Source organism: Limulus polyphemus, unplaced genomic scaffold (assembly GCF_000517525.1).
Source record: "Limulus polyphemus unplaced genomic scaffold, Limulus_polyphemus-2.1.2 Scaffold2078, whole genome shotgun sequence".
NCBI classification, from domain to species: Eukaryota; Metazoa; Arthropoda; class Merostomata; order Xiphosura; family Limulidae; genus Limulus; species Limulus polyphemus.
This window is the reverse complement of record NW_013667688.1, coordinates 123,829-136,599: the sequence shown is the minus strand read 5'-3', so window position 1 is coordinate 136,599 and position 12,771 is coordinate 123,829. Positions and strand designations below refer to the sequence as shown.

The 12,771-nt window shown below is 31.2% G+C and overlaps 1 protein-coding gene across 3 annotated transcripts in view; it reads right to left on the bottom strand.

Annotated features, from left to right (window-relative positions):
* The window catches only part of LOC106465861 (WD repeat and SOCS box-containing protein 1-like), a 62,082-nt gene that overhangs the window by 9,246 nt on the left and 40,065 nt on the right, over window positions 1-12,771 (bottom strand). For all 3 annotated transcript variants that reach the window (XM_022393819.1, XM_022393820.1, XM_013926104.2), the window contains exons 4-6: window positions 5,015-5,238; window positions 2,688-2,920; window positions 2,123-2,295 (exon numbers count right to left, since the gene is read on the bottom strand). In XM_022393819.1, the coding sequence (XP_022249527.1) occupies window positions 2,123-2,295; window positions 2,688-2,920; window positions 5,015-5,238 (630 nt within the window). The remainder of the gene's footprint in view (window positions 1-2,122; window positions 2,296-2,687; window positions 2,921-5,014; window positions 5,239-12,771) is intronic.

The window sequence follows — 12,771 nt, the reverse complement described above, 5'->3', positions numbered from 1 at the left end:
AATTAAACCTTATTTTCAATAAGCAATCCTGAAAAATATTTGGGGGTGCTTAACTTTTTTCCAGGTGTATATTTGTTATAAAAACCATGCAAATGAAAAAGTGAGAGATGAGTGAGATGAAAACAATTTCATACTGGCACATGCAAGTTCTACATTATTTAATTTGTATGGTAATGTCAAAACATTTTAATATTGATACAAAATATATGTATTTAAAAAAAAAATGTTTACCTTCATTGTAAAGTTTAGGTTTATTTAAAACATCCTCCAGGTTTACCATTTCTTTTGTAACGGAAAGTTCTGGAGACTGAACTGCAATATTTGCATTACATAATATTCACTTATACAGCTATAATTAGAATGGGAACATATAAAAAATGATTTCATGAGACATTTTATATCATTTAAAAATTTATGAAAAGAAAAATGAAAATTATAAAACCATATGTGCATATGATTAACTTTTTACTATGACAGCTATACAAAGCTCTGTATTATATATTACTGCAGCATAAAATTTCAACTCTTATCCCTGTGTACTGTTCATGAGGGGGGGGGGGGAATGAAAGTGCACCTGTGTCAACCTTTTTTACAGACTTACATTCAAAATTTCACTGAACAATAATTATCAATATGTCGATGAATTTGGCATCATTCCAAATTGCCCATTATAACCTCCAAGCTTCTTGCTTTAGTGAGATATGCACAAGAAAGTCAAACTCACATGCCATGCTCCTTCTATCACATCCTTGTGACATTTGCTATAGGATTTTATATATATATATATATAACCAATAAAAAAAATATTTTGTTTTACTAAATTTTTATGAAGCTAGTGTATTCATATGAAAGGTTTAAAAATATTTAGCCTCAGTTTCATTGTTTGCCTTTATAGTTTGTCTTGACCAGTTAACAGAATTTTTTAATCCAATTATAGCTTAGTTAGATAGCCAGTTAAATTAGTTTTAAGACATTCTAGTTTTTACACATTATAATATTTTGTGTTCCAAGTTACATATTTGAATTTTAAAAAAATATATATTTTGCATCCAACATTGTTACAAAGAAGTAGGCTTTCAGCATTTCATCTTCTGACAGCAAAAGGGTTGAACTTTAGATTTCTTGCTTGTTATGGATATTTATTTATTGTAACTAAAATGTAAATATTAGAGACATTTTAGTTAAGAAAATTTAAAAGTAAAAAAATTAAGTTAAATTTTTTTACTTATAATTATCTACCATAATACGCTCATTGCAAGGTATGATTTTATACTATGACCATGGCATGCTTGCAATCAAACATTTGTTAACATAAAGCCATTTTGCTGTAATAACTGGTTTTCAGCATACTCTGAAAGGATCTAAGTGCAGCTATAAGGAAATAAAACTAAATTAACTCATATTTGAAAGTCTGTTAGATTGACTGTGAGAATAAATAGTGTATAATTGTCTATTACAATTTGCAGTCATACTAAAAAGAAAAAATTAATTTAGATTTATTTCATATTTTCCAACTTATAATTTTACCCTACATTGCTTATTTTGATAGTTATAGTTAAGGCAAAGAAAATAACAGATAATATATAAAGTTTCACTGAAAATAAACTTTTGATATTCATTTAGAAAGTTATATAGGTTATGCAAATGAAATATGAAATTGCAAGATGAAAAAAAAGTATTTTTATTCTTAAAATGAAAGTCAGCTTTCACTCACACTAGTGAGAGACCAAGTCAAACCGATTGTAAGTTCCAAGAGAAATCTTTAATAAAAATATTTTATTAAAAAATAACAATAATCAGATTTTTTTGTGTACAACAGATTTAATGTTTACTAAACACTTGCCAAATTTCATGAAAAATACACATAGTAAATTTAGAATTATAATACACTGCTATTTATAGCTTCACAGAAATGAAGGTTTGTGCAATCTATCAATGTCATTCACATAGGGTTACTGTGTGTGTCTGTACAATAACTTCAATCTTTAAAGATAATATATTAGTTGCTGGAGAGATTAAAAGAAATTAATCATAGTTCACTGAAAATTTGAAGATTTACAAAAAACAGGAAAAGATTTTTAAATAAACTGTATGCCCCATGTGTAAGTTACATAAGACTTACCCAAAACACTTTAGTTTCTTTCCAGTATGAGCATCCCACAGAAAAACCTGTGTATCCCATGATGCTGTTGCTATAAGACAGCTGTCAGGAGAAAACTCGCAAGCAACAACATCATGTTTGTGACCAGTGAGTCGCAGTTTCAGGATGAACGTGCTAGTATCCCATACATATACCTGGAAAGGTGTATTTGACCAGAGCTGTTTTAACACACTGAGAGATGAATGCTTAATTCTGATAATTATGTCAAAATTATATATATATATATCTATATATATACAGAACCATTACTGAATGGATTTTAGAGAAATTTTACTTTTGAAGTGTGCATAGTTACAGTTGAAGGAAATTCTCAGTAGCTTGTTATTTGAACACTGTACAGAGCTTTATAATCCTAATAAATGCTTATGTACATTTTCATTTACTTCAATGTGTTAAACATTTACGATTCTAAAGATACCAGAATTACTCTCATTTGTAGAGCAGAAGTAAAATTACAGTTTTTTGTTTTAACTAACCAACTTATACATTCTCATACAACTTAAAAAATGTTAAAATTTCAACTTACAGATGTACACATTCCTACTGTTGCCAGAGTTTTGGTATCTGGAGACCAGGCACAAGAATACACTGCTTTCCCATTCATCTTGAGAGTTTTAAACATGTTTCCATCATCATTCAGATCCCAAAACTTGATGGTTGTATCTTGTGACACAGATGCCAAGACTAGACTACCATTTGGAGCAAAAGCAACATGAGTTACAACACTCCTATGGTCCATAAGCTCCAATATTAAATGTCCTGGAAATATTCAACAGAGTATTGATGCATATAGGATATAATTTTCCCAGTTTTATTTACTCTACATGAAGTCACTTAAGCTTTAGCTGCAAAATAACAAAAATAGTCTTAACTAAAATTACAGTTTTTATGACAAAGTGTTACAATTAAATTAAGAAATGAGTAGCAATGATTCACTTAAAGCTCAATGGTATTCAAAATGCATAAGCTACCTAGAATAAATCTGAAGTTTTTATAATCTATACATTATTTTTAGAGCTTGTAAGACATTTACAGTAGGGTCCTTTAATAGAACAGTTTGTTTTTGTTAGATTTCTTAGGGATTTCCACATAAAAGTATTGAATTCCCCCCCCCCCAATTGTCAAACATAATATAAAACACACTAAATGACTAAAGAATACAACTGACTTAGAATATTACAGTCATTTTACTCTACATTTCTCAAATCAAATAGACTGACATCATAGACTAATGCATACAGACACTAAAAATGTATAAAAAACTGCACAGAAGATCTAGGACAAAGTTTAAGAAAGAAAAAACACACTAGATATGATGGTAATAAAATCTAGAAAAACCTCATAAGAATACTCTTGAGATACTGTCCCAAATGACGGAACATAATAAGCATATTTTAACTATTTCTTATCACCCAACTGTGTCCTCTCAAATAACCAAAATTATCAGGGACAACTTTAAAGTTCTTCAAGCTAATACTAAGGGTATTTTTACTGAACAACCTGTTATTGCTTTTAGACACAATCAATGCCTTCAGGATACCCTTGTTCATGTTAACTTTACTAACTATACTCAACCCAACACTCCTCCTGGTTCTTTTCCATGCAATTAACAGACCTCATTGTGTAACTTGTCAACACACTAACAATCAAATTTCATTAACATTTCCCAAAAATCGTTTTTACATTAGAAATAATTTTACCTGTTTATTAGACCTTTGTAACTTGCTGTACACTGGTGAGACTGGTCACAAAATCAGTAACAGATTTCTTGAACACAGACAATACATGTTAAATCATAATCTTGACTTACCAATCTCAAGACACTCTTTGGACAACAAACATGACTCGTCACAAATCAGACTTGTTGTTCTAAGATCTGCACCAACAGACCATTATTTACGTGAATGTGAAGAACAACACCTTATTTATACTCTAGGTACAATTTCTCCGCATGGTTTAAACAAGAAATTTTCTTTTTCATATCGTTATTTCCCACATCTTCTGAATTTTCCAACTATAATCCCTCACATATCAGTTTTATATTTCTTTACACCTTTCTTTCTGTTTCTCTTTCACTTACATCACTTCTCTACAACAATTAATTCCCCAGTATTGTTACATCAAACTTCCAACCATGTTTCACACATTCTCCTATTGTTACCTTTTTTTAGTGACATTCAAATGTGTTCTGTATAAATGACTAACAAATATTACCCGAAGAAGAGTTTTGACTCAACACGTTGTGTCAAATTAAGGTTTTCCTAGATTTTATTACCATCGTACCTAATGTTTTTGTTTTCTTTCTTAAACTTTGCCTTTATACACTATCATTTAATTTAATGTCCTAATCAGGCATAACTTATGCTAAACCTAACTTAAATTCACATATTTATCCATATAAAAGTTTTTTGCGTTTAGAAAACTTCATTTTGCTATAAAAAATTTTCAAATTAAAACTTAATATTTTTATTTCCCCTACTAAGAATTTCTTTATAGTAAGCAAAATTAGGCTAGAGTAAGAAGTGAAATGCTCTAGAGAATCATTAAGAAATGAAAGAGTTACTCCATATAAAGCCTTTTCAAAAGCATGATAAACACTTGATTTTAAAAGTTTTAGAAAAATTGGAAACACTATCATTTTTCAATACAAGAAGGACTAAAATTACTCACAAATCAAAAACCTGAAAACCATCAAAAACAATTAATTTGGTTTAGTTATTCTAATTACCTTGATTTTAGAAAAAAGTATAACTAAAACAAAAGAACATTAAAAACAGATTTCTCATATCACCATAAGTATTAGGACTTTGTAAATGATTTAAATACTCATCATTTTTTTTACTCTAGCCTCACCTGTAGATATATCCCATGTGCGTATGCGACCATTGTTAAGGCCAGTAGCGAGGACTAGATCCTTAGAAACACTGAAATGTGTCCAGAAAGCTCTTGAAGATAGATGTTTTTTATCTGAAATGGTTGACCCAAAAGCAATAGACTTTACCAAACTCCCACAGTTAATAGTGATGGTTTTATGTGGAAGTTTACGACCTTCATCGTCAGTATCATCAGTTGAAGCCCTAAAATAATTTAATGAAACAAAAAATCAAGTTGATGTTTTTACTGCATTAGTAAGCTAGTTTATTAGAATCTATTTAATTATATTTGATTTATTACTTTTTTGGCTTTACACAATTAGAAAGTTTAAAAAAAAAGGAAATTTTGAATGACTAACAAATCAGAAGAGTTCTGAATGATACGTACCATATTTTTCGGTGTATAAGACACACTTTTTTTACCCCAAAATTTGATGTCAAAATCTGCTTGCGTCCTATACACCAAAGGTATGAATAATATATATTGTTGCGTCAGTGAGGTCACATGACTAGTGTCACGCCACGTTTCTAGAACTATTCTGTACCTTGGCGAATGCTCTAGCATTTACTAGATATAGGGTAGTCTGGTATATAAAAGAGGGTGACAACGTGACGGAAGAATAATAGTGTGTGTGTATAGGTAATGAGTAATTGAACTGCAGTCAGAGAGAGACGTATTGTTGAAGTTAACGTTCATTGTTAAAACGTTTGTAAAAAGAGCGACTGTTGAAAATAAGTGTATTGTGAAGTTATATTCAGAAAGAATAAACCAGTTTTATTAAGTAAGGACTTGTGTCGCTAAAGTTTCGTCGGAACGAAGTTATGGAAAGTTAATTGACAAACGGAGACGTAACAATGTGTATATATACAATATACACAAGCCATGTGCAAATATATTTAAATAGGTATGCATAGTTTAGTTCAATTGAATGTGTTATTTATAACAATAGTAGTCTTTTTTCTTTTGTGTTTAGAACAATATATACTAATTTTTAAAGTATCAAATTTAATTTTTGTTCAATAAAAATCTTTCAAATGCGACTGTAGCTTTTTTTCCCAAAAACTTTGTCTTCAAAATAAAGGTGCATCTTATATTCCGAAAAATATGGTATGTCATTCAAATGCACATGCAAGACAAAAAGTGTATTTCCAATTTCAAAATTCTAGAATATTTTTTTCATTCCATGTAAATATACATTATTTTTCTGTTATAATCATAACTTAGAAAGATGGCAAATACAAAAGAAAAAAAATTGACAATATTTCACTAATTTTTCAGGAAAGTAACTAAATATTTATTAATAAACTTTTGGGCAGAGACAGTAATTTAGATGCCAGATTACACCTGATAAAAGTTGCCTTTACAATTATAAAAACAATCCTTAGCTTTACTTTATAATAAATCTCCTGAATACTTATTGATCATTAGATTTTAAGAAAATATGGCATAAGCTGCTAAGTTTGTGAAATGTCAGACTATAATATTTTTTAATGAATGAAATTATTATGCAGTATAATAATAATAATGGCTAACTCAAACTCTTTTAAAATTAGTACTTTTACAATGAAGACAACAAATTAATATAGAAGACAAATGTTATTTCCATTAACAGGTCACTTAAAAAGTTAAACAAGCATCCTACTGACATTTCCATATCTTTTATTCGATTTTTGTTTATGAGGTTTTATTTTTTGTTTATATATAGGAAACACCACTAGCAGTATCAACTTGTGCAAAACAAAAACTAGAAACAAATTTCACAAACAAAATAAAATAAAACTATTTGAAGATTTTTATAATCTACATGCCATTTATGAACTTTAACCAATACAATCTACATGCCATATTGTACATATTCAATTAACCCTATATCCATGGGAGTAGGCCGAAGTGTGCATGCTCTGACCTTGTACAGAGTGCCATTCAACATGGTATTATACATTTGATGTCAGAGTTAAACATTTCATGTTACCCTAAATTGCCAATTTTGCAAAAGTTTGTGTTACAGTGAAGAAAATACCAGATATAATATACAGGGTTACTGAAAATAACAAACAAAAAAACTTGAGAATATGATGGAAAACAAAAAACCTTTATTCTTCACATGAACATCAACTTGCAATTATACTTATAAAAGTTCCACTCAGACTGACTTTAGCATTTTGGAAACATATGTTTAGTACAAAAAATTTTTAGTAGCACATCTGATTTTTTGTGTACAACAGATTTGTACTGTTGGTTAAAAACTTGTTATATTTCCTGAAGATACACTTTTTAAATTGAGAATTACAGTCAATATTACTTCTCCGATACGGGGTCAGTCCAAGGACTATCTGTGCACAGCCATTCATAACTTTGAGCATACAGACTCAACATGGAATTTAGTCAATAGTACTCACTGCAAACTCTTGTCTGACTAAGTAACAGGATTAAATCCATCACTCTTACAGCACAAACACACAGCCCCTAAGTGCAAAGTACCTTTTTGTGGTAAAGAACTGTGAACCTCTGAACTAACAGTTTAGGTGCACTAGCCACTAGGCCATGTCTGGCCCCCATAGGTCATTTGAAATAGAACACCAATAAAAATTTAAAAAATTCAAAGTCACAAAACTCCTTCAGTCATAACAAAAAATATCTGAATTTTGCATTATTTCAAGCCTTAAATCTCCTAACTATAAGGAATAATTTCACTTTGTGTATGTGACTAATTGAAAATCAAATACTGGTGTAAAATATCAAATGCCATCTACTGTGAAAGCCTAATGTTTGGTAAAATGATGTATTTTATACTTTCTCCATGACCTAGATAATCATCAATAAAACTAGTTTTTATCAAACTTCAATATATATATATATATATATATATTCAAATTAAGCAGTATTATCAAACGAAATTATATCTTTTGCAATATTCATGTATAACTTTTTAAGTATTCTATTTCTGCAATTGTTCATGGAATGTGCATGGTAGTCTAAGCCTGGGTTACTGTTGGTTTAAGCACCTGAGTTTTACCCTTTGTTGAGCCATATTTTCATGGCCAGTTTCTCACCTGCATATGAAAAATAATTGGCAAGACTGTATATCCCGACATCTTTTGGGTGCTATCACTAGAATAATATCCCTTGCTGCATTCTGCAACAGAAATCATTTTGGTTTGTATTGTACTGGGCGATACAAATTTAAGTTTATTATTCTTTAATGTCTTATAGTTCAGAATGTTTTACCCATATAATCGCATAATTATTATACTTTAACACTTTTTTTTTTTTTGCTGGATATTTTGAATCAAAGGACGTTCGTTATGCTGACCGATTTTTACATGGTGAGTATATTTTGGATTTTTTGCTTTCTCATAGAAAATTTCTTTTATTTAATGTGCAAATAAAAACTCCGTAACTAAATAGTGAAATTAAATTTCTTCCCCAATTTTCAAAAAATTCAATAGATGGCACAATTAAGCGAATAGTAACAATCTCGCTTGTACAATAACTTATAATCACAAGCAGTTGTGTGTTTACCCCACCCTCTTAAGCTTACTATTACCTTCTCATTTTACTAACGTCAGTATTTCCCAATTTTGATATTAAAAAACCCACAATACATTATTATAATTTAACTAACCAATAAAAAGTGTAATTTAATGCTGATAGCCAGCAGGATTTAGAAAGTGAACAAAAGGTTGTCCATTTTTTAATAACGAAAAGAAATCATTCAGTACCAAAAAATTATAAAACAAACTTCAAAAAACTATAAATCTAAACACTCGGTCGAAGTTTAAAAATAAACACAAAAATACAAAAAAACAAACAAACAAGTGTCTCTAAAAGTATTCTTACGCAGTCCTAGTTACATGCCAAACGCATGTAAAGCAGATATGTGATGACAGACAAAAATTTTTATTTCTTGTTTTGAACATCTGAAAAAAACAAAAAAAAATGTTCAACGCGTTTTTTTTTTTTTTCTGTTGTTGTTTTTTTCAGAAAGAGTTTGTGTTTATCTTTCTGTATTCAGCGTCAACCACTATTTCAACTAGGAAGCAGTGTGGCCCAGTTACTAGTGGTTTGGACTCGTAGGTGGAAAGTTGAGAGTTCAAGGCTTTGCTCGCGACATGTTACGTCCATAAACAAGCAGTCTACTTCCACACGAGTGGTGTCACCATTCTCATTCACTTGTGCACTGAAACCGGAGTTTACCACCGGCTAATACGTGCCCTGTAAGCAAGGGTTGGCGTTGAATTTAACTTGAACTAACTTTTTATTGATTATATCAGTCACAGAACTGCTAGTGGTCGAAGTGATTATATATATATATCCGTGTTACAAACATTAGAAAGATGCATTTCGGTGACAGTTGATACAGCGATAGGGTTTTTAGTCCTAAACAAACTCTTTAAGATTTTCGGAAAGTTCCGGTCGTCGGCACGCGATCACTCATCTTCTGTTCAGTCCAGAGAAAAACAATATTTTATCTATTATTTGTTGATGTGTTTTCGATCACGACTAAAATGATCTTGAAATACAATTTAGGTCAAGTTCTTGTGTTTAATTTCGCGCAAAGATTCTCAAGGGTGACATGCAATAGCAGTCTCTAATTTCAAAGTGATAGATTCTTAGGTTACTCTTTACCAATGAATAGTGGAACTGATTGTGGCGTTATAACGTCCATATGCGAGAAAAGAACGAACATGTTTTAACCACGAGGTCATGCCGGACTTGTCTAGTTCGTACAGTCTAACTGATTTCAACAGTATTTCTCGATAACGTGAACATTGTAACTAAGCATTCAAAGAATGTCCTAATAAATTTCCCATAATCATCATATAGGTCAACTTACATTTCATATCCGTCTTATTTAAATAGTACAAAATTCACGCAATTTGAAAGAAAGATAAACAACAAAGATTAAAACATATTTCTGGTGCCCAAACATGATTTATCTTTGTTTTATTTTTTAATCAATTTTCTTCGGCACCTATCTAACATCAAATTATTCACGGCAGCGTTTGTTTTGCTCGACTTGTTACACGTGCGCATTACTATAAGGTTACCTCACATCATTAAAAAGAGTATCCAGCAAATCAACCATGTGTCGATGCTAGAAAAACAACAATAGCAACTAAAAAAAACAGTCTGTGATTTCTGAACAGTGTGTCATATGGATGGTTGTAGTTAAGTGATGTTTAGCGTCGTAAGCCTATAGACTTGCCGCTGAGCTAATCGAGGGGAGTGCCATATGGTTTGAAGCGATTATAATGCTGTGTTACGTTTAAATGCTCTAAACATCTCGGATAAAATGGTTAATTAACTAAATGGTAAAGATGTCTAAAAAGTGATATAATCAAATGTAATTTCTCTCAGGAAACTTCAGTAGAGCCAGAATTGATCACTGATTTTACGGTCTTAGTTTTTTTTTTTTTTTTTTTTTTTGTCAGCTTCTTTCCAGTCTAGGTAATATTAAGAATAATGACGTTTCACTATCTAATCAATTAATTTGTTTTAACTACAGAAATTTCAGAATTGTATGTGATCAAGATAAAAATCAAAGTTAAATAATAAACTGCTAAAGGTTATTGATTTAATGTAAATGTATTGAAATCGTAGTTTCTGAACATTTCAAAGGTATTTAAGTCGTAGACTGGGGATACCTTGCACGATTATTGATGTTCGTATCTGATTCCCACAATTAGTAAAGGTGTCGCTCCTATTAACAGAAAATGACATCGATAAATAACGCTGGCAGTTTGACATGGTTAGTAAATGTATCCCATTACTACTTAAACAGAAACGTCATTATCAAATACAATTTCGTTGTCTAACTGTTCAAAGACATCTGTCATTAAATTTATCACCAATGACAAACAATAACAAAAAGTAAAAATCTGTCAGTAAGAAAATCTGTGGCCGCCAACTGCTGATGACAACTGCAGTCCATACTCCCCATATTTAGTACAATCGAAATTAACACCTTCCTTATCTTGCCATATTAGCTCTACACGTTGCAGCAAAAAGTGATTTAACCCGACATTGTGAGGTCCAAAAAATGTGATTAGATTATATGCAAAAAAAAAAATTATTACACTGAACAATCAGTTATGTCCATTATCTCCCTACTGAGTGTTATATATTAAACTTGCATTATTTTAGTCTACGACATCAGGCATATGTTCAATAACCTGTGAACCAGTCATTGCAATATTAAAATATCAGACTCGCGGTCAAAAATAAATCTTATGGTTTAATTAACGTCGTATATTTCATTCAACAATAATTTTCCATCTTCAGTTTCATTCACACGAATTAAGATCAAACTTGTGATCAGCCAATGTTCGCAATGGATTTGGCAAAGAATCGAGTCACACACAGCAACAGGACCATGGTCCCCTTCAAAAGTCCCTATAATCCGCTGCTCATTCTTAATCTTAGAGGCCTTTAATGAGATCAGAAGACGGTGATCAGCCATATTCACATAAAAAAATCTACTTATTTAGCTTTTTATGTCTCAATATAAATGTGATTGTTTTCGGTCTAAAACCTAGTAAGAAACATGTGCATGCCGAAGCCCAAACAATGTCATTTTAAAACGTTTGAGTAACTTCCTCAATTTCGTTTCATTTTCCAATTTTACTGTGTCTGCACCAGTTGAAATCGAATTCAAGCTATAACTGCCATTTTGGTTTTTATACCTATTCAACTAGCCGAGGAAGACTAGAGTTGGATATCGGGACTGAAAACTGTTATTTCACAAATTGTTACTCATATTTTTGTACCCCAGAAAGGATAAAAACTGATAGGACTAACAGAAAACTGCCAATCACAGCTTTTATAAAAAAACAACAACAAAAAAAAACTTTTTAAACGGATTATCTCAGCTGAAAGACTAGTCACTTCCAGTTTTTACACATTAACCGGTTCTCTGGAGAGCAGCGTTTCTCCTGTTATGGTCCTTACATGTGAAATTACGCTGCATTTTTTTATAACATGCCTGTACTCTTCAATAGTTGTTGAATCTCCTCACCCACCAAGTAAAATTAAAATGACACAATCAAGGTGAACTCACTGAATGACATGGTATTTATCACACTCTTAGTCAATAATTAAATATGTATGGGAAAGTTATTCTACGAGTTAATTTGCATTATTTATGTATATCAACAACTGTAAGAAAGTATTCAGACTTATTGTATATCAAACTAAACACTACAAGTCCGAAAGACAGTTTCAAAATTTCGCGCAAATCTATACAAAACAAAGGGTTATTTGCGCATAGCCGTTCCTAATTTTGAGCTGATAGAGGGAAAGCAGCTAGTCAACAGTGCTCACCGCCAACTCTTGGGCTACTATTATCAGACAGAATACCGAGATCTGACCGTCATTCTTGCATCACATCCATAGTTCCGAAGTGCGTAACAAGGGGCCCAAACTAGGAAATTTTGGGATTCACAAGCATGCTAACCACTCTAGGCTACTCCTGGCCTAAGTCTAAAAACAAAGGGTAAACAGTCTGATGTTTTTTTAAATGATAATTACATTTCTTCTTTCAGTAGCTTACAACGTTATGTATACTTTACTATAAATCTACATCCTGATATCATAAGCGTATCTTATTCTAAACGCAGCGAAATAAAAATGTACAGTGAGTGCAATGAATTTAAAATACTTACGTAGTTCATTAATTTGTCATTTGAGGACTATGGGTTTGGTTTGTTTTGAATTTCCCGCAAAGCTACACGAGG